The sequence below is a fragment of the Micrasema longulum genome, unplaced genomic scaffold (genome assembly GCF_059751315.1).
Source record: "Micrasema longulum isolate JH-2025_06_02 unplaced genomic scaffold, ASM5975131v1 h1tg000341l, whole genome shotgun sequence".
In the NCBI taxonomy this organism is placed as follows: Eukaryota; Metazoa; Arthropoda; class Insecta; order Trichoptera; family Brachycentridae; genus Micrasema; species Micrasema longulum.
The window spans coordinates 97210-123142 of NW_028277544.1; the positions used below are offsets into that span (position 1 = coordinate 97210).

At 35.0% G+C, this 25933-nt stretch overlaps 1 protein-coding gene across 6 annotated transcripts in view; it reads right to left on the reverse strand.

Moving 5' to 3' along the window:
• Nucleotides 1-275: 275 nt before the first annotated feature.
• Nucleotides 276-25933, reverse strand: part of LOC148282291 (adenylate cyclase type 1-like) — a 338437-nt gene continuing 312779 nt past the window's right edge. The window contains exons 12-21 of one of the 6 annotated variants that reach the window (XM_088225291.1): nucleotides 18519-18725; nucleotides 13888-14073; nucleotides 12798-13076; nucleotides 11985-12247; nucleotides 10124-10364; nucleotides 6642-6788; nucleotides 5629-5842; nucleotides 3834-5535; nucleotides 3663-3747; nucleotides 276-1583 (exon numbers count right to left, since the gene is read on the reverse strand). In XM_088225291.1, the coding sequence (XP_088081417.1) occupies nucleotides 1167-1583; nucleotides 3663-3747; nucleotides 3834-5535; nucleotides 5629-5842; nucleotides 6642-6788; nucleotides 10124-10364; nucleotides 11985-12247; nucleotides 12798-13076; nucleotides 13888-14073; nucleotides 18519-18725 (3741 nt within the window). In that variant the 3' untranslated portion in view covers nucleotides 276-1166. Of the gene's footprint in view, nucleotides 1584-3662; nucleotides 3748-3833; nucleotides 5536-5628; nucleotides 5843-6641; nucleotides 6804-10123; nucleotides 10365-11984; nucleotides 12248-12797; nucleotides 13077-13887; nucleotides 14190-18518; nucleotides 18726-25933 lie in introns of those variants that run through there. The other 5 variants (XM_088225290.1, XM_088225292.1, XM_088225293.1 and 2 more) reach the window with 5 other exon arrangements.

The window sequence follows — 25933 nt, forward strand, 5'->3', positions numbered from 1 at the left end:
CACAGTAGGACTTGAATATACATCGGGATTAATTTCTACTCTGGAAATATTCTAATTACTACACAGAAACACAAGTTTTATAATCCATCTGTACTCTCTACAGCTTAGGTCAGTATTATAATGAGAATTTAAAAACTGGTCCACACTTTCAGGTGGATATTATTTTTATATATTATGTAATGTATAACATATTAATAGTTTGTGTGAATTATTGTGTTTTTTCAACCAATAATTAATATCTAAAGCACCTTATAATTGTAGAGATCACTGCTAAATTTTCAATTTTAATGTCATTCCCGTGTTGCCCTCATTTCTTTAGCTTAATATCCTTTCAATTTTCAAGAATATGTTAAATGCACCCCGATCAAGTTTAATTTATCTCACGAAATGCATTCTCCCAATAAGTAGTGAATATTAGGAGGGCCTCCAATATTAATAATACTCATTTTCAAATATTCATTTGATCATTTTTTGGAGGGAGAGAGTTATAAATAAAAATCTCAACAAATAATACTTTGCTAAACCAAAACCAACATTCTAACCTTAATTCATATTACGAAAAAATACAGTAAAAAGATTCAATCACTTTGAATTAATGTGTGCTTTTAGAAATGACAAAATATAATAATATACTGTTTGAACATCCTCTTTGTGGATTTATAATACATCATATACTTCTTGATTTTAACAATATTAAGTACATTTGACCCTTAATACTCTCAGTCATATTTATAAAATACAATTTCTATAGGATAGGATGAAATGCTTGCGAAAATGTGATGTGCATACATATTTGAGCCTTTCGAAAAACTTGAATTCACACGATAGTTTTAAAATCTTATTAGAATCACATCAATTTAGTAAAAAGGTATTCAGTGCACTCCATCAGTCAGTATAATTTATTTTTACAATTTGACAGAATTATCGAGTAATTATAATACGCTTAACCTTTTTACACGAGAACATATATGTATGTATATAGTATAATAATGAATAAGTTTAAATTAAAAGGCTAATATCTACAGAGCCGCACGACCGCTGTATAACAGCACCGTGCGGCACACACAGTCGTCCTTCATGTCTTACGAGAAAACAAACATTGGTTATATTATCTGGCCTAACCTAGGGTACACGAGTAAGGTAACGGGGCGCATGATCACAGCTAACTACGCATCACTGTCTCCATCCGTAGTGTTGTGGTTCGGCTGGCCAAAGTTTCTAGTGATGGATTCGCTCATGGTGCGGATGTTGGCCAAGTACCGGTTAGCCGGTTCGTCCGAGTCGTACAGCCCACTCAAGGACTCCAGGGAAACTAGAGCCTCCGAGTCCAGCAGCCTCGAGGAAGCCCGGGAAGAGACACTCGCATCTTCCCGGTCAAAGTAGCAGGAGTTGACATCGCTGAGCGCTCCTTCCGCGTCTGTGAGACCTGCTTCATTCAACATGGAAACGTTCTCTAGGGCGGGGTCGTCTGTAATGTATCCTGTACTTTCTGCTGGGCCGTTATCACCTTCTGCTTCTGAACACGATGAGCTCCATTCGGATTGACTTTCACCAAATACAGCTCGTTCTGTTAACCCACCATCCTAAAAAATTAAAACATAATAATACATTCCATACATTGTCACAATAGAGAAACACACACACGGTAGAAACAGAATTACATTTTTTTTTTAATAAAAAAGAAATATTTGCGTTCTTACGATTTACCCAAATATTTAATTATGAGGGCCATTTTCAATGAGTTGTAAATAACTCACTATTAGAAAATGGGAATCAAGTTGGGGTAGAGTGAGATTCGAGTCCAAGACACTAGCCACAGGACCACAAACCAATTAAATTCATGTCAAGATGTCGGAAGACAGCAATGTGAAACATAATAATAACAAAATAAAAATTTTATTTTTTAAAATTTAAATATTCGGTAACAATAAGGAAGTTCAGTGGTATTTCTTTTTTTTATTTGTTAATAGACTACCAAACCAAGTCATTTTGAAAAATGTATTTTTAAGTATTGTATTTATTGCTATGACTTTTAAAGTTTTGTAATTTTGAAAATCTCCACTGCAACTTTGAAATTACACCGCCTGCGTCGTCACAAGTTTAAGTTGGGCGAGTGTTTTTAACATTTAGAAGTTTAACCTTGAACAATTGTAAAAATAATTTGTAGCCGCTAAACGCTGAAAAAAATGGCTACTTCGGAACCAGAAATTTGTTGCCAGTTGCCACAACAATATAACAATGCAATAGCCAATTAGTTATTGTGAACAAATGGTCACATAAACCTGTTACGTTACGTTCCAAAGTGGTTCATTCTTATTGATTGATTTGGTGTTTGTTTTGTAGAACTCCATATTTAAACTTATAATATAAGAAATCAAACACTTATTTGAGTCTACTGAACACTATTATATTTTTGCAAATATAAAAACAAAAATTTCGTGACAATTGTTTCGCCTTGTTAGGGCATTTTCAAACAAATGTGAAGATTAGATGGATTGAATGTCCTTATATAGTTATATAATTCAAGGTACTTAAGTAAAAAATAAAATTAATTTTATTAAGTATAGCATGTGCAGAATTGCTCATCAGAATTGTGGGAAAAAAGAAAAAGTGTAAAGTGATAAAGTGTTCAGAAGACTCAACTCCGTGTTTGATTTCTTATATTATTAGTTCATTGCTATTAAAACTCTTATTGTTACCACGTTTAAGAAAACATTTTCAGATCCAATTTCCCGTAGCACTGAACTTCCTTAATAAATCAAATACTCTTAAACTTACTGGCATTTAATAAATAGACACGTTATTCCTAAAGTAGCTATAACTAAGATAAAGCAAATGCGTTGCCTTTAACAATAAAAAAAAAGAGATAACATATCACAATACACATGGTATCATTTATGTAAGAAAGAGATATACATATTTATATGTAATTCATTGCCATAGATACGAACACTAGCTGGCAGCTGTCAAAACATTAAAAAATGTACTTAAAAATATAACTAATTATTAAGTTCCAGTACAATTAAAGCATTTTTTCACTACACACGATGGCATACTTCTGCCATCTGAAATCTGATTAAAGTCTGTTAGAAAATGAAGGCATAGAAGGCAATTACTCACCAATTAAATTACCATGTTCTTAGCGCTAGTAACGTTTCTATTTAATGTGGAAGTTCAGGGGATTTTCTTTGTTAATAGACTCTCAAACTCAGCCAAAAAAATATTATTTTTATGTATCGCATTGTCATCGCTACGATATTTTAAAGTTTTGTTAATTTTTAATTACTCTGCGGGTAACATCACTAGTTCTCTTCAGTGAGTTGTCCTGATTTGTGCGTTGGCTTCCCGGAAACCGGAAATCTATCACAACATTCTATCATTGTTTGATTTAGAAGAACTTGTGACGTCATTAAAGAAGTTCATTTTTATTAATATTTTCATACATTTTAGAACATCGCCTCACAATTAAATGCTCTGACTTTAACCGCGTGTAAGAATTTTTTTTGCATACAATTTCTCGTAGCACTGAACTCGCTCATTGTATGTCATCGGTTAAACCTATGTGTTTGATTCTTTTAACACAGTCTTATGTAAATTAGTTCGGATACTCCCAAGTTATGTATGTTGCGTAGTAAATACGACATTTGAATTTAAATGTTTACCTGGTGTCGATGATCATGGTCATGTGTGTGGCAATCCTCAATTATTTCATTTGATGATTCATTATCTGTCTTATCACAAGAATAACTGCAAAGACATAAAATTAAATATTAAACAGTGCAAAGAAAAGTAATGTGTAGTGGAAAGAATGAAAAGTACATATTTTTAGATACCTTCTGTGTACATTATTCAGGGTGTTGTCAGGGGAGGGAAGAGTAACCACAACATCCGTGGGCAGAACTCCGGGGAACTCTGAGTTGGCTCTTCCGGGAGACTTGGCAGAGCTGTTGGCAGTCACTTGGTTGGCCAGGAGACCATTCCTCTGCGGACTGGTGAGCTCGTCCTGTTGCCGGGCAAGCTGCGTGATGGCAGCGAGACCCACAGCATGCATAGGACTGTTGCCATTATTACAGTTTCTCAGTGGATCTAGATCGAGCCTCAGTTCTTTTCGTTCAGGCTTTGGAGGAATATTTTTTAGTAAATTTTGGTCATCTATAAGTTTTTGAATTTCTCTTTCAAATGGCGGAATGAATGCAATATCGTGTGGGCTTCGTTTTATATAATTTTCTCTACTTTCGTGGTTTAATATTTTAATATTTGCGGATGTCATAGGTGAGTGTTTGTTATTGCTTCCAGAACTCGAGTAAGATTGGGTTCGCTGGGATTGGTGCGTCCCAACAACATCTTTTTTATCAGTTTGGCTACATCCATCTCTTTTTGATGATAAATCACAGCGGTTCGATGTCGCCTTAGAAGAACTGTCTTCCTCTCTACTCGAAGTGGTTACTCCATTACTACGTAACCTTTCTTCGCAGGGAGAGCTCTTCAAGGCGATTGTCTTTTGTCGAGAGCAGTTGTTTCCATTACCGCCTGGAGCCTTAGTCTGTCGACTGATGTACTCGAAGCTCGCGCAGCTTTCCCCACAGTTTGGTGTGGTCTCAACAGCATCCACCATTACTCCGGCTGGGAACAGCCACGGGGCAGGGAGGGGAGCAGCGAGGGAGGCACGGGGAGGGGAAGGAGAGGCGTCAGTGGTGCGAGAATAACTCTCGTCTGAAGAACTTATGCTAGGGGACCGCGTAAGAGAGCTCAGTTCGTCAGCCGATGAATGTATTCTCGGACTCCGGGACGATGCGCCAGGTAGACTTTCGGAGGAGCGATGTCGTTGAAGGCCGCGAGGCTTAGCTCTCCGTCGAGCGGGCGAGGATGGTGCCCGAGGGGGAGGGGGGCGGGGCTGGGGGCGTGGCCAAGGCGGCACCATGGCGCGGGGGGGCGGAGGCCAGCGGGGAGCGGGGTAGCCTGACGAGGGCTGGTGGGGCGGTAGCGGAGGGGGCTGAGACTCATCATCCACAGACTGTTTTTTGCTGCTGTTTTTCCTGTTTCTGCTTCCCTTGTTACTATTACTGAGACTACTCGGCTTGAGTCCCAGGGGAAGTAAAGGATCATTTTCTCCGTGACCGTTCGCATTATTCCCTTGACTAGTGGGAGCCTCCCTCAATGACGGCATACGAGGAGGAGGAGCGACCCTCCTACTCGAGGCTCCCAGGGGTAACATGGCTAGCGGAGTAGCGATCCCTCCGTATGCCCCGGGGGCACCGGGTATAGTAGGACTGTGTCCCATGTTGTTATGGGGTAATCGATCAGTAAGAAAGAAAGTTGTCATTTCTCCTTTTCCCTTAACTTTAACTTTTCCACGACACGAAAATTGGTATGGCATATCTTTAAGAACATGGTACACTTCCTCAGTAACTTGAGTGTGGTTAGGTAATCCCGTGGAGTCCATTCGAGAAGCGACATTCACAGTATTTCCCCAAATATCGTATTGTGGTTTTCTCGCACCTATAACGCCGGCTACAACTGGACCGATATTAATGCCTAAAAATAAAAATAATAATCATGCATCATGTTTATTTAAATAAATCAAGTAAAAAGTAAATAAAAACACATTTTTTGAGAAATAAAACTTACCAACTCGAAGCATGAAATTGTTGTAAGAGTTATCATTGATATCCTTCAGTTTATCCCGCATTGCAAATACGAATTCTACTAAGGTGGCCAAGTATTTCTTAGAAGAAACATCATCAGTCATGCGCTTTTCTGGCATTAACCCGACAGCTGCCATATATGTGGAGCCGACTGTCTTAATTTTATCAATAGCGCTGAATCTCTCCTCTCCCAATAGCTAAAACACATTGTACATAAGTATTTTTATAATTTATTTTTTTAAAAGGAATAACCCGCTAAGCCTCTATTTTAGAGGCTTGTCAGTAGGTGGGAAAGAGGGGATATGGAAGGAGGTAGTGAAAAATTCACCACAACACCCAGACCAATTGAGAAGAAAATCTTTCATGGATTTTTTTCTTGTAACAGGCGGAAATCGAACCCGCGACGCCAGTTTTACAGTCGGCACGACGTAAAATGACACATTTTGATGACATGCATATTTTGGAAATACACATGAATCAGGTATCGAGTTGTGGTCCCATGGCTAGTGTCCAAAGTTTCCAACCCCAGTCTACCACAACTCGATTCCTATTTTCTAATAGTGACTTATTTACAACTCGTTGAAAATGGCCCTCAAAAGTGAAAAGTTTAGATAAATCATAAAAATGGTAATATTTATTTTATTAAGTAAAAAATAAAAGGAAATTGAATTAGAAATTTACCTTTGTAATAAAAAAAATGGCATACATGTAATAAAGAAGAAAATAACTCTGCAACATTTTTATGATCTTCACGTAGCATTGAATGTGTATACATGCATACTTCCTTTTATGTGATTTTTGAAAGAAATCGACACTATTGGACCATAAATAATTCATAAAACATATTCAAATGAAATATGCAATTAAAACTATACACCTAAATAACTTTTTTGCAATAGATGTTTCTGTGTTTCGCAATAGCTTTAATTTATTTTAAATATATTAAAAGATTTCTAAATTTAAAGCGAATTTTGTACATTTCATATGCGTACAAACCTCGTCAAAATCTGCGATGATCTCATTCAGCAGGCGAAGGCACTCCATCCCCTGGTTGTTCCCGTCCAATTCCATGTAGAACTCGTGGTAGTTGGTGATGGAGGCAAACACCACGCCCACACGGCTGTAGGACTGGTGGTACAGGTCCTGGGACAATGTGTTCTGTACGCGTAAATTACGCCACAGAAAGAAAAACACCCAATCATGAAAGCATGCACCGACCAACCTACGGGGGCTTTAGTCACAAATGGCGATGAAACTAGGAATATTACATTACCCAATACTGGTTAGTGAGAGTTCTAGAATGAGAGAGTTTCCATGGTTTACTCTGGTTTATGATGATGGAAGATGTGACCCATTTTTGTCTAATAAAGTATTTTATTACACTTTCTAGTAGTGAATCAATTTTAACTAAATTGAGGAACAATTTATTATAAAATTAATTTATATACTTGTAGGCATAGGAGGAGAATTAACCGCCCTACCTTTGAGTTATTATTAAAAAAGTAGGTAAAAAATCATCGGGTTTTTTACCTTTGGGTTATTATTTAAAAATTAGGTAAAATTCATCGAGTTTTTTTTCATAAGCTTTCTCAATAACAATACTTATTTACAATGTACCAGACACCATTTTTAAACAATATACTAATTTCTGACCCTTTTTTTATATCATTTGTAAGTCAAAGGTTCTCAACATAAGATGTCGGTGGACAATTTTTTGTAATAATATTCTATTTAATTTTTTTCAAATATATTTTGTATTGAATGTAATGCAAATGAGGTAGCCAGCGATTGTTGGTGTTCAAAATGAACACCCCAATAGGCCCCGAGTCCTACTGTGGGTTGCCCAAATGTACTCCTCGTAACGAAATTAGGTCATGAGCCAGGAAGCAGAGCGTAAAGCTCTGGCAAAAAGTATCTCATCAACACCACGCAAAAGAACTGATAAAGGGGTTCTCACAAAGGTTTACATTGGACCTAATTAAACTCGATTGAAATCAAGTGAGAGTTATCACTAGAGCCTGCAGATTAAACAAACACCTTGTTAAAATAAACCTTTTTGAAACTTCAGAAAGATGCAGTTCTATAGTGCAGATGAGGATTGCATATGCACATTATATGTGAATGTGATGCTTTACATCATAAAAGGAACCTCATCCTCGGGGGAAACTTGAGGATTTGAAGGAGCTTGCCCCTATTTAATAGCCTGATACTTTACGGATTTGGGTTTGGAAGAGGGGATTTAGGAAAATGAGAACTCTCGTCTTTCCCACAGAAGCCAGGCTCATTATGGACCTGGGCTTGGAGGGCGAGAAGTATTCACAAAGATCCGTCACAATAGATCTTTACAGATCGCAGTGATGTCAGAAGCTTGTATAGTCACTGACCCTCACTTCAGCTATTTATTAAATCATAATGTAACTCAAAGACGAAAATGTTTGTATATTAAGTATACATGTACGTAGGAATATAGACCTAAACAAAACAGTAACATACAATTAATAAAATTATGCCAAGTGTAGTGATGGTTTTAAGAGTACCGCAAGATATTTTATCCCCTAAAAGCACAAGAAGAATGGAAAGATGGTTCTCAAAAATGGGTCACTAAAGCCTCATGAATCTTGTTATACAATGAATGAATTAGAGAAATTCAACACCAGGTGCATTAAGTTAAAATGGCAAGGTGGTGATCAAAACATTAATGGTTAGATACAACATGAGCAAACTGGAATAAGAACAGAAATAATATGTAACATTTCCCAATACGTCGCCCTTCATGACAGAAAGGCATAGGTTAGAAGATGGATTCGATGGATGGTTAGTGGCAATAAAAGAATACTGAAAAAACACACTTCAAACAAAGAAAATCAGTGCAGTCAAAAAATTTAAACCGCATATCACATAGCAACATAAATTCAAGTCACTTTCTAAATAACTAGTAGGTGTTTCAATAATTCAATTTATTTAAATCTTAGATTATTTGTTCTTTTAATATATATATTTTTTTAAATATGATTAACAGATAATTTTATTTCTATAAATTTAATTTAAATACATATTTAAATTTATAATTCATTTTGTTTGATTAAATGAAACAATTATACAAAGAAGCCTAAGAAAACATTAAATACTTCTATTATTTAAATTGACTAAGTAGGAATTAGGAAGTTCAGGGGTTTTTAAAATTTTTGTTAATAGACTAACCGAAAAAATTTGTAGAATTTTTATAAGTTTTGTATTTCTGAAATAACTCAGGGAGTGGCGTCAGAGGTTCTCTACCGCTTATTGTCTGTCAGTTCTGCCGATCGGTTCGTTGGTAAGAAAACCGGATATCTTTCAGAGCTCTCTAATCATTGGTTGATTCATATGAACCAGTGACGTAGTTCAAAGTAATCCATTTTTATTTTTTTTTTTGTAGATTTTCAAGAAACTTTGCAGTACAATCTAATGCTCTAATTTTTACAGCGCGCAAGAAAACATTTTTGTATCAATTTTCCATAGGACTTAAGTTCCTCATTGGATCGTGGATTTTATGTTTGTACAGCGGGGCTGCGAACTGCGCACCACAGAAGTGGCACAATAAAATAAATGTTTTTACGTATCTCGAAATAAACTAAAATAACGAATATTGAAACAGGTCCTAGATTCATAATTCTTTAATTATTAATATCAATGACAAAAGACAACAATAAAAATTACTAGAAAGATAATGCTTAACCCGTGTCTGAACTTGGATATTTTCTCCGTAAGAGACTCTACAAATTCCTGAGTAAATTTTGACATATTGCACTAATTTGAAACATCTTATTCGTCATCAAACTGGCTTTAAAATTATTGCGACAATGTAAACATAAATTAGCTAAATACGTAAGTGATTTAATATGATTATAGATACAAGGAATTTAAATAATGATTTAGAACTACGGACCAAGGGCACAAAATTGGTGAACAAAACAATTAGGTACCAACTTTAATATTCTGTATCTATAAAATTTTTAAATTACCAAAAATACTTCCTTACACATCTACAAAAAAGCTAGTGGAATAAATGGTATCTAGAGCGTCAATTTAAAAAAAATCTGAAAACACAGATGAGTACAAGGTAGACACAATGATTTAAATTTCTTATACTATGTATGTCAAATGCCTATACAAAAAATTCTTAAACTACGTATACAAGGATTATGTATTTTTATTTGTGCAATAATATATCCGCCTGGATACAGACATATGAGTGATGATAAATATCTTGAAGGGAATCGAACCCAGGACCTCATACGTGGCAGTTAAACACGCTAATCACTACATTACAAGACGGACAAAGGACATTACAAGTTAATTTTTTAATTTTAAATAAAATAGTCCAAACATCGGTGTTTGCTGAACAATAAATAACGCTGTTACAAAAAACTCCATCCAGACTGGAATTCTTAATATATTCCTATTCAGATCTGTCGGTCTAAGTATAATCAAGTACTAACCATGTTGGTACGAAACTGGTTGTCCAGGAAGTGAGTGGCCACGTGCGCCGGCAGCAGGTTAAAGAGGATCCTCTTGTTGCTGGTCTGCAGAGCATCCATGTCCCTCTTCTCTTGCCTGGCCTGGGCCTGCCAGAGGAAGTCCAGCCGGGCAGTCCACTCTACCTGCCGCGCATGGAGCACTACACCCAGCGCTAGCCCTACCACCTCCACACAGGAAACTACACCTGATGGCACTATGGATCTGAAATGCAACGGTTCATTTTGTGAAAAGATCAATCGGAATTATTTAGTATTTATACTTTGTTTTTCTGGATTGTAAACTTTAACCACGCATCACATGTTATTATAATTTAATTGACTTTGCTAGATGTTTTTTTTTGTTAATTATTATGGCTTAACACGGGCACAGCCTAAAAAGCCTTAATGAATATTTAAACGATTGTAATTTTGAACGAATAAATAAATAAATTATGTACCTTTATTAAAAACCATACATCGAGAAACTTATATGCCTTGGCAATCTAACATTGTAACAATTCATCAGAAAATAAATAGATTTGTCTGTAGATTCAATTCTTCAATGGCGAGTGCCATATTAATATGACGCAAAAAATATGCCATACTGTTACGTGTGATTTAGGCTGTGGGAACTCACATAGAAACCGATGCCCACCTACCTAGAAACCGATGCCCATCGTCTTAAGGACAGAGCAGAAGGCGAAGCATATATTTTCTGTATATAAACAATAAATAATCAAAGCATTCAAATTGCTGATTACATAGCACGGATTTCAAATATCTGATAGTCGGGAAAGTAAAATATGATATTAATTTCTCACTTGAAAAAAAGAGAACTACTAAAAACAGCCATCACTCTTGTGCTCCATTACTGAATCTGCATTATATTATTCAACATGTAATAAACAAACATAGAAGCATGGGACTACACTGGCAGTATCAGGCATAGAAGAAACATTCACATTCTATCACTTCTTCACAATATTTTAAATAATCCCACTTTTCCCGTTTATCTGAGAGAGCTCTTCTTACCTCTATCATAACATGGTTTATCTTTTCATTCTAGCAACGAGAGAATCATTTTAATACCCATTCACCGCTTTAATTTTTTTGCTACGTTTTTCACAGTAGTAGTTGCTCGATTCTGGAATAACCTACTCACTAATGTCAGAGACATCTTTATTTACATTTAAATCAGGACTGAAATGTCACTATCTAAATACTTGAGTTTTTACGTTTTCCTCCTTCTTTCTATCCCATCCCCCATAGTATAGTGTAGATTTTTAGTTTATTTTTATTCCTTTAATTTTTTTGTTTGTTTATATACATACATAGAATGTTCTGTTTTATAATAAAAATATAAGTATGATAATATACCTAGATGTCCATATACTTCAAACTGAACGGTTTGGGTAGATAGGAAGAAATTACCTATTTAATTTAATTTCAATGCCTAATAAAAGAAAGGCAATATGCCCGCCCCTATATGAATATAAAATGTGTATGTATTAGTGTTAAATAAATAAACATTGTTTCTTTCTGTCTCTAACTAGGGAAAGAGGTCCCAGCATCAACAATCATAAAATTTTACAAGGCTCTGACTTTGTACATTTTATAAATGATTTTGCTTTGGATTAATTACTCAATTCCCACCCCTCTGCACCCAGTACCAATTGAAATCAGTATGATTACTCAGAGAGATGTAAAAAAAATCATCTGTCTACTTACACAACTGGCAAGGCTCATTCTACGATGCTCTCTCTATGGTCACTCCGAAATTAAAGCCTTAAACAAACCATCTTCACCCAGTTGTTTAAATAAAAATCAGCCTGAATCTACTTACCCCACGATTCGATCATAGCACTCGAAGAGGTGGTTGTGTGTTCCCTGCATGAGCAGCAAATAGCCAGCTGTCATGACAGCCAGAAGAGCTCCCTTAATTAGGATGGGCAGACGCAAGAACACCGCTACTCCGAGCAGGGACAGGCAACAGGAGAGCGAGATGTAAAGAGGCACGGGACAAGCGCGGTGGTCTGCCCACGAGTACTGTTGGCTGGTCAGGGTGGCATTCTGTTCCGAGCATGACTCCACTCTTCGACAAGTAAACTGGAAACAAATATAACACTGATGGCCAAGATTTCTCTACAGTTTGTGCTTGATAATAATCGTTGATTGGGGCTGTGATACCTCATCATCATCATTATTACATATCCATTCACTAATTGGAGCATATGATATCCACAAAGAGCCTTCAGGCATCTCTGTTCTTCTGATTCACACCCTAGATTCTTCCGAAACATCCATTTTCACAACTCAGTATTTTGCTGTTTTGGGCCCTAGTGAGGTGCCATGATTCGCATAGGTTGAGAAGAATAGGTGTTATGCGGGCGTTATATAAGTGACCTTTGGTACTCATTCACTTAGTAAATATCCGATCTCCAGTCACCTTTCATACCCTTGAATATGGCGCCTGCATTCCTAGGCGGGTTTTGAAAAGCTAATGAAGCAAGCTAAGTGATACCTAAAAGGGTTTTAAAAAGCTATACACTTGTCTTACCACAAATCGTGCATGGCTAGCAGCAGCGCCAGCATGCCAGCCAGCCAGACAAATGAACACTTCCTCATTTTACGAACTAATTGCATTCTCAATATTTACCACGTTGACCTGCGCCACGGTGTAGATGAGCACAATGGTGAAGGCCGTGACAGCGTGGCGCAGCGGGAAGGAGCGCGCGAGATCCCACAGCAGCCAGCGCAGGCGCACGGCCAGCAGCAGCGCCAGCACGCCGGCCAGCCAGGCGAAGGCTGTGAGGAACAGCAGCAGCAGGATGGTGGTGCGCGGCAGCACGGCGGCCTGCAGCAGTCCCACGGCCACCAGCACCACGAGCCCGCACGCCAGCGAGCCCACCCAGCCGCCGTCCACGTCCGCGTGGTACTGGACACAAAAGGAGAGAGTTTAGTTTGAGTAGGTATGAGTGGTGGCAAAAATTGCTTTGCAACCAGTAGTCTTTGGGTAAGTCTGCTGCTTTTGGGTGCGCCGCCGGTGATCGGCTTTGAGTGTCACCTGGGGGCGTTCTGGTGCTCCAGAGAGTAGATACGAATGTTTCCTATCACTTTCGACATAACTGGGTAATGGATTTATTTATTTATTCATTTTATTTATACTTCCCCATGTCCATACCTTGTAGACGATGAGAGGGGGGTTTTAGAGCGACAGTGAAAGGGACATTGAAGTTGTAAATGCAAATATTTGTTCGCGCTTTTCCTTACTGAATTTGGTTAGTAGAGGAAGAAATATAATCCATTCGTAATGAAAAAAAAATCGCTTGCGAAGAAAGACATTTAGTCTTTAAAATGAATTTGGGTATGTGGTGGATGCTTTCAATGGACACAAAAGGAATAATCATGATTTATTTATACCTATTTCAGACCGATTTTCCAAAACGATTTTTGGATGTGAAATTCCTATTAGGTTATTAACTTGTCGGGTAGAATCCAAAAACGAGCCGGAAAGCTATTGCCAAACCTGAAATGACTTCCATATGCGCGAAGACTGGATACTTTCGATCTCACAATGCTGCAGGAATGATGAGAAAAGAGTGACATGATAGAGACGTACAGCCAGCACACCATAAAAGCAATTGCATGCTTGCAATTCAGCATGACTTATTACAAGAGATTATATAAACATTTTAAAAATAAATTTTCTTAAAAAACGAAAAAATTCATGTAAAATTCTATAATACCTGTGCTTCTTTGTTGGTATCCTTAAAACATAGGGTGGCCAAGTTCACGTGGGTGGATTTCTCTCGATCCACACTACGGGCTTCTATGGCCTGTGCCAGGTACTTGTTGACTCTGTTGGAGGGTTGATGGTATACAGAAGAGTGCCGCTTCTTCAGTGGCCTCTTAAACTTTTCCGTTACTTTATTCTGAAAACCAAAAGAGGGTTGTTGACACAAACAAAAATTAAATTCAGATTTGGTAAGGGAATGTCTACTGATTGCATTTGTGATATAAATTTATAATCTAACAAACATATTTACACGAAACAAAGTAACACATAAGTAGCTATGTAAAACTATTTTAATTAGACATTTAATTGGAATAAAAGGAATTTCATTTAGTACCTACTCATGAAATCATATTTTAGACTAGGTAAAAAAAAGGTAGGTTTGAAAACCTCATATATTTTTGTTATAATTTAAATTGGACTCGATAAGTGTCAATTTAAAGGGTTTATTTTTAAAGAATATTGAAAATGACTCCATATATATGTTCGACATACTACATGGTATAATCGATGTTCCATCATTACTGGGACAAGTAAAATTCAATATTCCGACTCGTAGATTGAGAAACAATGAAGTACTGTTAATCGATCAGCATAGAACAAACTATGGCCTAAATTCTCCAATGACCCGCCACAAGATCTGGACTTTTTTGGTTTAAGTTTACAACGATTTAAACGAGCACTAAATAAATAGTCCAGATCTTGTCTCGATGTCCCTTATGTTTGTCAATGCTTCTTTCTTTTTTTTAAATGTTTTAAACTATTCTTTTATTGTAATATTTAAACTTTATAAAATGTATACATGGACAATGTCCGTTAATAAATAAATAAATAAAATCAAATACTTTTGAAGAACAAAACTGATATTGATAGGTTACTAGTAGAAGTAGTAAAGTATTTCATAATTTTATAAATCTGACATTGAAGTAAAAAGATTTGTCTGAACTATTTTATTAACTTATTATATTTTCAAGAAAGGAAAAAAGATTTTAAATCATTTCACAAATAAAATTGACCTAAAGATTTGAGAAGTTTTATCATCACATTATTTGAAAACAACTGTCATCAAGCGGAGGCGATACGGTTGGCTTGGCCATATGCTGCGGATGCCTCCTGAGAGCCTTAACCACGCTTGCCTACTTTACAAGGCATTAGGTTCTCGATGTCCTGGACGTCCACTGCTGACTGTTCGTCGGCAGTTTATGCCAGAACTTCGGGACGAGAACCTGATTTGGGAGGACGCACAGGAGCTGGCAGCCGATAGAAATGCGTGGAGATTCTTTGTGGATACCATGTGCTCGAACAAGGGGGCGGATATGGAATAATATTTGAAAAATAATCTAAAAGATTTTGGTCTATAAAAAGGGTGCAGTTGATTTGACAGAAATCAATTTGACAATTAAAATTTACTTTCCCGCGTTGACTTTACCAGTTAGATTGTTTAACCCTTTGGCTGCTAAGCAGTTTTTCAAGAATCTAATCAGATATGCTATAATTTATATTCATTTTTGAAATTGCAAAGAATACGTTGTTTTCCAAACACACTGCTGTTTTTAAAATTTATAACTAATTCTAACAAAACAAAATCGTTTCATTTATAACTAGTTCAAGTAAAATGAAGTAAGGAAAATAGACAATACCTGCCGAAATTTTGATCACCCATCACATCGTCATGCAATGGTTGTAAACCCTTTCCCACTTGTAAATGAAAACAAACTTTTTTTCAAAAATGATTCTCGCACAGCGAGGTGCATCATTTTGAACGTAATTTTTTAATCCACTTTATTATCTTCATTTTTTGTTGATTTTCAATTTAAACATTGAACATTAACAAAAATCCTTAATTGCAAATTCAACTTTACAAACGATAACGAAAGTTTCTTTACTATTAGCGTTCTATTTTTCTTTTTTCGAAGTTTATTTTTGTTACTGACGTAGGTACTTACTTTTGAATAACGTTGAACTATTTGGATATTTTATTTTCTTTGTTTTATAAAACTTATCTGGAGTTGCTCCATATAAATGCATTAGCAATAAGTTTTTTTTTTTAATACCGTAGTTGGCAATTATATCTTTGTTTTCACGTGTTGAATTTAATATTTTTTTGCAAGTGGAGTGATACGGAGAAGCCCTAACCAGTGCTTTTTCGACATTGTATTCAAAATTGTAAAAAACTATAATTGGCCTTATAATTATTTTAGTTTGCTTGTAAATATGTTTTTTTGCAATGGCTGTTGTTGTGGTAGCATGCACGGTATACACTACTTTACGGGGTGGATTTAAATTAATAATTCCACTTCTTTCAAAAACAGTAACTAGAGAAATCAAATCGATTATTTAATAATTTATTTTTATTTTTTGGAAATATTTTATACCACTGACGGGAAAAGGCAACAGCAAGTTCCTAAATCTATTTTCCTTTTAGGGGATTATAACGTCAGCAACAATCTGGTTAGACTTTTATTGACCGGATTAACAACAACAATATATTGTTGTTTAGCAGTCTAAGGGTTAATAAAAAATATGTATATTACTCGTATTATTTTTTATTGATATATCTTTAAAATTCAATAACAAAAATTTAATCTGTAATATTTATTCTGAATTTCTGTTGCTCAATCACAGATGTTTATCGACATGGTTAAAAAGTCCTTAAAGAACTTGACCGATCACGACGGAACATGATTAATTTATCGCGTTCACGTGGCGTTTATTGTATATTATATACATATATAGCGCATAGTGCATACAATGACAACTTTATAAAGCAAATTTATTTAACTTTACTTGCGGTTTTGGAGTATTTTCCGTCTTTATTAAATAAATATAATAATTTACCCTAATAATATTCAAATACAATTTACACGTCGCATTATTTATTAGGTGTTGTCACGCATCAGGTTGAAGTGTGGCAATATTTTTAAAAAATCCTGATTGATAAATTTTAATCAATGTTCCATTGTAATCGCTAAAATGATAAACAATTGCGGTGAGAAATTTTTATCACGTCTGAATGACAGATTTTCTGAAATTATCTTAAAAAAGGTAGATATTAGATGAAAGAGACAAACTTTTCTAAAAAATGGTTTAGGTACTAATATGTATTAAAAAAAACTGTGGAAAAACTTACTTAGTTATGATAAACAGTACATAATATTTTTTTTGACTGGGAAGATAGTTCAGTAGACATTCCGCTTACAAATCAGTACTTGATAACATTTTTAGTACGCAACAAGAACATGCATTTTGCCCAGTCTTAAAGCACCATGTTAGGACATTAGTATTTGTAGATAAGTTACTGCAAGCTTCTCCATGCCCAGCAAAACAAGGCATCCCGCCACAATTCATGCTGATAAAATAATTCATTAGTATGGCCATAACCTTACAAACAAAACTTGTGCACTTTTTAAAAACATGTTAATAAATTGTAATTAGTGCTATTGTAATCTCACATCAAGGTATTAAAATCAAACAGCAATCTCTATTTAGAGAAAAACACAAATATACGTCTTATTGGTCAATTCTTGATACAATTAAGATTTAATTAATTGCAAGATAGGCAAGAGCAGTTGAAGCACAATTAGGTATGAAGTATTTGATAAAAAATAGAGGAAAATTGACTCAACATAATTTTTTTTTTTTTTAAATAGGTGAAACGGATAGCTTTATTTGATCCTAACAACTTCACGTGAGATCATTAAACATGGAGGTACTCAATGTTGTCGAGTCAATAAACAATTTATTTCACATAAAGTAAAAACATTTATCTTACTATAATTTTACTGTTTTTAACAAAATATAAAAATGTTATAAACATAAAGAAATCTAAAAAAAATGTTAAATTCGACTACACAGTAAATTTAATTATTATCTACCGAATTAATAACTATTAAAAATGTATATATTTTTGGGTGCAAGATGTAAAAAAAGGAAATACCAAATTAGGGCGCTACGATAAGGTACTGGGGCTAATTTTATTGACAAAATATAAACATGAAATCACAACATTGAGAACTTTCTCACACAAGTATTTATAAAAAGCAGAAGCGTAAAGATAGTTTAAAAAACCAAGAAATATTGTAATTAGAATAGCGACGTAGATATTTGAATGGACAAGTTTGAGAGTGCGCGAGTTACAATATCACTCGGTGAATTAAACAGGAAGATTTGGATACACCTTTAGAATGAAGGGAACTCGGGAAAGGAGGAATACTGTATTGTGTTGTGTATGTATATGGCCGTCTGTAATTTGAATGTCCGTGCGAACTCATCAGTGTTATATTGCGTACATGTGTACAAGATTTGTTTACTAATTCGTAGCTAATTCGAAAGATTCGGGAAAATTAGATAGTTAAGATGAATCGGAAAAAAGGCGAACCGCATTTGTAGTTTAAAATAACGAAATAAAACCATTCCATATTCAAAATGGAGCGATATACTGGTGAGTAAATTATAATAAAAATAACTCGAGGTGAGAGACAAACCGCAGTAATTATTCAGACAAATACAAAAAGAAAACCATCCCACATTCAAAACGGAAGGAAACAATAGCGTTAGGGTTGATAAACCGGCGGCGGTAGGTACATTGGCGGTCTGATAGTAAAGTGTGGACGATGAGTGTGCAATGGAAGCGTAATTGGCCATGGTGGCGTCAAAGGTGTCGGGGGCGACGGGGGCGGCGGGGGCGCAGGGGGCGGCGGGGCAGGGGGGCAGCAGACTCACGGCCCGCAGCTGCAGCACGGCCTCCGCGCTACCCGGCTCCGCGTGCAGCGCCCTCTGCAGATCCAGCACCTGCCGAGCCCGCCACGCAACACACAACACACTCCGAGTTAGCATCTCCCACCGACTCCTCTATATTCCTTTCTACTCCCTACTGCGTTCCATCAGAATTGGTTTGTACAGAGTCTAGACAAAAGATTGATTCCGCGTATACTTGTAATTTTAATTTATTCGATGCGTTTATGTACATTACAAAACATATATTTCGAGGATTCAAATGGTTGTGGGCGTTGAAGCTCCTACCCCAGTCGGAGATAGACGGAAGACACGAGGTTGGAGTTCAATGCGTATTTAATACATGGCAAATAAGTGTTTTTTTTATTTATTCATTTACTGCACTCGGACTAGATGCTGGAACGGATTTGCTGCACGACTGGGTTGAACTGACTTGGTTGGGCTGACTGGGCGTTACCACGCCCTGTGGTCTCTTTATGGGCCGCGTTCCTTTGTTCTTCATCCTCGATGGCGGGAATGAAGTGTGTAATGAATTTAATGTGGTGCAGGACATTGATCTCATGTAGACAGACGTTTCATGTGCAATACTGTTATTTTATCCAATAGGAAACGTTTCTTCTTGCAGTCGTTGCTCTATATTTCAGGTGAAATCATTGCACTTCTGTCATCAATCAATAGACTATGACCCCCACAAACATAACATGAGAAAAATCAAACTTTCACGGGCGAGATTTTTTATCAACTATTTTTTTACAGAAAATTCGCCATTAATTCCACACACTGTTCATTCCACTGTGGCATACCACATACTAAAGAACATATCTTTCGGGGCTAAAATGCAGTAAACGCAACCATATTTACTTAAAAACAGGAGGACTGAGCATCAGTTGAAACAGTTCTGCTTGCAGATGAAGCTTATTAGAGTAAAAAATGTGGGGTTTACAGTTTACACTTACACCTTACTAATTAAAGATTTGAGAAGGACGCATTTTTTTATCAACCTAAAATGTTAATATTTGAAATATATGTACTTTTATCTTTTAGTAGATTCTTACGGCAAAAAACAAACCGACAATTCAATAATGTATTGTATTATTCAAGTTTGTTTATTGGCGATATTCGAAGGACATTTTTTTGGAAACTGACTTTTAATATATGTAGTTTAATAATGTTTCAGCTGCCGTTATCACTACACCATACAATGCCATTCTAGTGGATCTATGGGACTCACCCGGAAACCAGTGCCCACTGTCGTTTGACCTACTATCGTCTTAAGGACAGTGCAGAAAGTGAATAACATACATTTCCTGTATGTAAACAATAAAATATAAAAACATCCAAAATACCCATTACCTAGCGCGGATGTCAAATTCCTGACAGTCAGGGAAATAGAAGCCGTGACCCTTACAATGAACAGTCAGTATTAAATGGGTTTGTCAGCCAGTAAAAAGTCAGTTAATCAGTCAGTAAGTCTGTAACTCTCATGCTCCATTACCGATTCTGTATATTATTCAACATGTAATAAATACACATTGAAGCATGTTATTTTTTTCTGTCGCCTCCAACTGGGGTAGGAGCTCTCTGCATCAAACAAGCCTAAATCCTACAGTTCTAACAGTAACATTTTTATCCAGAATAATTCATTATAACTAGCCGTTTTGACATAAGTTAGCCACACGGAATACTCATATAACTCAATTTTAAAAACCTTGCCTGACTTTGTTTCAAACCAATTCTGCCATAATATTTTTTTTTCGCAATATTCAAACATGTGTTCAGAATTTCATTGCGGTATTAAACAGGTGAATTTATATCATTGTACAAACCAAGTTAAATTAATAAAACAATTGTTAATTACACTTTTTTGTATGATTTAAAATAAGTTTTAATGGAAATACTGAGTTAGCTCAGAGTGGTAATATAAATAACTTCATATTACAAACATGTTTGCCAATATTCAATATTAATAAATAAATGGAATCGAAAAATTATATTTAATATACAAAGAAGATTTTTTATTATGGTCAAAAAATATTTTTCACTTTTCATAATTTATCCACTCACTTTCAATGTAATTAAAAATCTGATATGGAACATAAAGTACACATAATATGACTAAAATCAATTTGGAAAAAAAACCCTTGAAAAACATTTTAAAGGAAATACGAAGGCTTTGCTTTTGATGAATATAAGATCTTCAAACAAAATAAAAAAGTACCTCATTAGTACTTTGTGGTAAACATGTTAAAAGGTGATTAATAAATGTATTTTATATGTATGTGAGTAAAATAAATCTGTTTGAAAAGATTGTGTCCCATTGAAAAGTCTCTAGACTTTGTGGGTAGCAATTTTTTTTATATGTTACTAATACAATAAGTAAACGCCGTTCTGCAGCACTGAAAGTAAAAAAATCGTAATACATGGGGAAACTCTTTTTACGTTTTTTTTTATAAATACACGTTTTTAAGATAATACAGTATAAAAATGAAATTAAAAAATTTAGAACATTAATTTAACAATGCATAATAGTAACATAATTAAACTATTCGTTTTTGTTTAATTAAACTATTCGGTTTTTAATTAAACTATTCGGTTGTCATAATTAAACTATTCGGTTTTGTTATAATTTGATGGGTGTAGATATATCGGATGAATGTCAAAAAATGAAGTTTCGGGATAGAACGTTCTTAAGTTTTTTTTAAAGAACTTAAGGCTGTAGTCTGGTAAAACGAACGCAAAATCAGGAAATCAAACGATTTTGCCATTTTAAAACAAATGTTTTTTCAAATCGCGTTCAAAAAAAAAAAACATAAATTAGAGAAGAACAATTTTTTTAAAGGTATTTCTGTTGAAAAGTATACTTATATAATATACGCCATTTCAAATTTAGACTAAACTTAGGTATCTGGGATCTCAATAAAGACTCAGTATTGAACAAAAATTTGTTGTAATAATTTGAAGATAATAAGTTGAACATGAAAGTGGTCGCAGCTAAATTATAATTTTTTGATTTTGAAAAGAAATACAAGCATTTTAAATCACATACATTTTTGTGACATTTTCTTTTATTTCTATGTGAAATTATGCCTTCAGTTATACACCATTTTTTTTTTTTATTGAAATACTTTAGTTGAAATCTTTTTTTACAGAATTGTATTTTTTTTTTTTAAAAAGAAGATAATTCTGGTTGTAATATATCATTTATAACAACATCTTATTTACCTTCAGACCCTGCCCTTTTCGTTTTTCTTTTAAAGTATTACTTTCGGTTTCGATTCTAAACGTCACGCCTGACTGGCGGTCGAAGAACGACTAAATATTAAATACACATTGGGCACGAATGTGTAAAAACCTTTCAGATAAACATTGTAAAGAGGATTGTGTAACTTTTCATAGGTAAATATTTGTTCATGAGTGATTAACAAAGCTTAAAATAATTAATATATAAATATAAATATAATTTTTTGTAAACGTTAAAATACGCCTTGCGGCGCAATTGCGAAGATCTTTTTAGTTACAGGGATGCACTGATAGAAATACGTTTTTAAAATACAACAAACGTGATGTAATATTATTTTTGCATTCCCCAAAATCCAGTGAAAAGAAATTAATGGGTCAAAATTCTAAGGAATTTAAGGGAAGAATCTGATTGTGATCCTCCAAAAATCAATGTTGATTGTAAACATTAAAATACAACATTTTTGATGAACCAAAAATGAGTATCCTCCAATTTTTGGTAGCATATACATGATCTTCGATATCTGGTGTAAACAAACTCAGTAACTACGTGTACGTTTTCATGTCACTACATAAAAAATATTTTAATCCATAGAGCATGTCTATGTATTAATATGTCAAAGTTTAAAACACAAAAATTTACACCCATCCTTTGTATTCTGTACACTTAATTTTTAAATATATTCTTGACATGTTGTATTTTTCGATAAAATCAAGGTACAATTAATAAATAGTATACAATTCCATATTTTCAAGCCCCGAAATGATTTTTCATCATCATCATCATTCCCTTTCAGCACCTAATGGTGCATAGGACGCTGCATTGGTACACCAATCGCGGCGTATCTTGATCGTTTTTGTTACAGGTAAGATGATCAGTCTTACGCTTCAGGTACCAGTCCAGGGACCGTGAAATATTCTAGTGTGAAAACACCCTTTTAAATAAATATGTCAAATCAACCATGTCGGGAATCGAACCGAGACCTCTTGCATGGTAGGCAAATGCGCTGACCATTACACCACGAGGCCGACAGTGATTTTTATACAAGGAAAATTTTCCACCATTTTTCTTTATTTAGTATACTTTTTCAACACGGTACTGCGTGGGACGTAAACGCCGTGTAAAAAGAGATTCCGATGCAGGTATCTTATTGAAATCCACAAGCACCTAACAGGATAAACAATTCATAGTTGCATAAAACTAAATTTCCGTATAGAGATTCTCTTAAAAATCCATACATATTTATAACATTATTTTTTCCCCTTAGTAGGCGACCAAACGTGAAAAACTTACTTCAGCATTCTTGATTGGGTTGTGTTTAAGATTAGTAATTTTAATTATAATAATGAATACTAATTTAAAATAGAGCTTGACGAGTATTTTCGATGAAAAACATATTTAACAGTAAGCCTTGTAATCTGTATTACTTCAAGGGCAAAAGTAACCACTCCATAAATGAGTTGGTGTCATTAACCTGACTAGGAACAGTATAAAGACAAAACTACAGGGTAACATAATTAACATTACATTGTGCCGAATACAAAAAGAATGAAGAATTGTGCACCACAATGCGAGCAACAATCAATCCTTAAAAGGATGGGATTCGAAGAAACACTCTTATATTTGAACTTTTATCAGTTACAGAGAAAACAGTGTCAAAAACCATTAAAATTTTTACGGGCTTTTCATCCATTGAGTTTTTTTTTCTTCCCTAACAATTAAATAACAACAATTCACAAAATATTGAGTAACATGAAATAAAATTCCAGTGCACTTAAGAATACTGTGAAAACATATAATATTTCAGTCACAGGCTTCAGAAATCTAATATTTACGTGTAATACAACATATATATGTATTTAGTGCAAATAACCAAAATAAGTGAGGGAAGGTGAGGCATGATGACATACTAGAGTAAAACGTATGTTAAAAAAAGTGATTTTCTCTCTAGTATTACCAAACTATTCGGTGTCAGAATTTCAAATTTCCAAGTCATCATAAACCTGTATTTCAGATGACTTATATTGACTAGATAATTGATTTTTTCCATTGTAAAGAAACATATATATCGTCATAGCGCCTTGGAAATCGGCTACCTGCTTTTTACAAAAATGTTCAGGCAGTGTCATAGCTGGGGGCTTGCCAGGCGGGCGGCTACCGGGGGCGCAACTCTCGGGGGGCACACTTTGCAGACCCGGGCCTTCTTTTCTCATTCTCTTCCTAGAAAATAAGTCTTAAGGGTGCAAAAGTCAAATCTTGCCAGGGGCGCTCATGACCCTCTACGACGCTGTGTTCAGGAGACACAATAAACATCGCAGACTTTAACAGAAATGTCTGGGAACGTTGATTTTTTATTTTATGAAAATTGTAGTACGAGGGTCATCCACAGAATAAGGTTACAACATTTATGTAGGATCGAAAAATGCTTGTCTATAATTAAAGTTCACAAATACAAATTATTTTTAAACGTAATCGCCGTCGAGATCGAGATATTTCTGTAGTCGGGACACCAGTTTTTGTATGCCAGTGTCATAAAGATCCACCGCCAATTTAGCTATTTATGGACAGTATTTTTTTTCACGGGGTCGTGTCGATTTTGAGAAGGGAGTTTTATGAAGTACAGCAGAAGAGCGATAAAAGTGTCCGCAATCAAAGCCTATTGAATAAGATAGTTGACAAATTTAGTTTAAAAAACATTAGTTTGCATCTTCGACAGTGTATTCAAAGGTCTTCAAAATCTTACAGTTTTTGGCCGGCCTTCTAAAAACCACAACACTAGTGAAAAAATATTTTTAAAACTTAATAAACATTAGCTTGATAAAGAGTTGCCTTTTCCAGACGAGTTTTATGCTGCTGTTAGGCAAATATCAAACCTCATTGACAAAAATAATGGGTCGACCTTTTAAGAATTTTCATGATTGCAGTGAAGCGATTAAGAAAAGAAAGGTGAAAAACATTGTTGATTTCTAGAGCTTCAAATAAATAACTCTGGCTGCTGAAGCAATTTTGCAAGTTCCAGGAAAAAGAGATGCAGCCAGTAATCCTTTGAGAACAAAAATCCACATCGTCAAGATGAGTAACAGTTGTTAAAATAGCTAGAATTTCACATTTTCATAGACCAATCTCCTATTCGAATGACGAAGTGCTGGCTTATTTTCTTCATGCGAGGTACAGTCCACACATATACTTAGACACAATTTAAAACCAAAGAATTAGGTTCTGATTTGTATTTCATCATACTATCAAGTGCAAAAAGAAAGGTGTTAACCACCACAAACAGTATTATTGTGACCGGAACTAATGCAGAACTACAGGGAATTATTAACCTCACTGTTAAACGCATTTTTAAGGCAAAAGTTATGAGTATTAAAAGTATATTGCAAAAGTTTTGCAGTGTCCGTTAAATATAATATGCAGGTGAGCATATCATGGAAATTCAGGGCATAGTACGCATAAATATACATTTTCTGAACTAGGAAAATATTATGAATACTTATTACTCCAATAAAAAATACAACAACCATATTATACATACCTATCTAATAGATCTAATAGATAGTATCTATCTATAATATTTAATAGATAGTATCTATAGTAAGCACATACATTTGTTTTTATGAAAATGTTGAACATTTTGTATGTTCTTTGTCTTAAAAACCTATTTTTATACATATAGATTAAAAAAAAGTTTTCTTTTTATTTAAAGAATCTAAGGAATTTTTCATGTTTTCCCATGCAGTTTTCCATGTTTTTCAAAAGAGATCTTTTAATATTCCCAACGTATAATTATATTTAACACTTTTAGGCAAGTTATTACTAAAAATAGGTACTAAGCTTGAACAAACAAACTTTTTTTTTAAAAAATGAAGTTACTGGAACTAAAGTAAGGCTAGATCGGTCATTTTTAACACTTGTGTTACGGTCTCAGAAAACTGATGCCATAAATTTTCCGACAGAATGGGTCGTTTCGAACTTCTTGGTGGATGGGGAGGAAGAATGATGCCACTGAAGTAATAGTCTTTTGGAT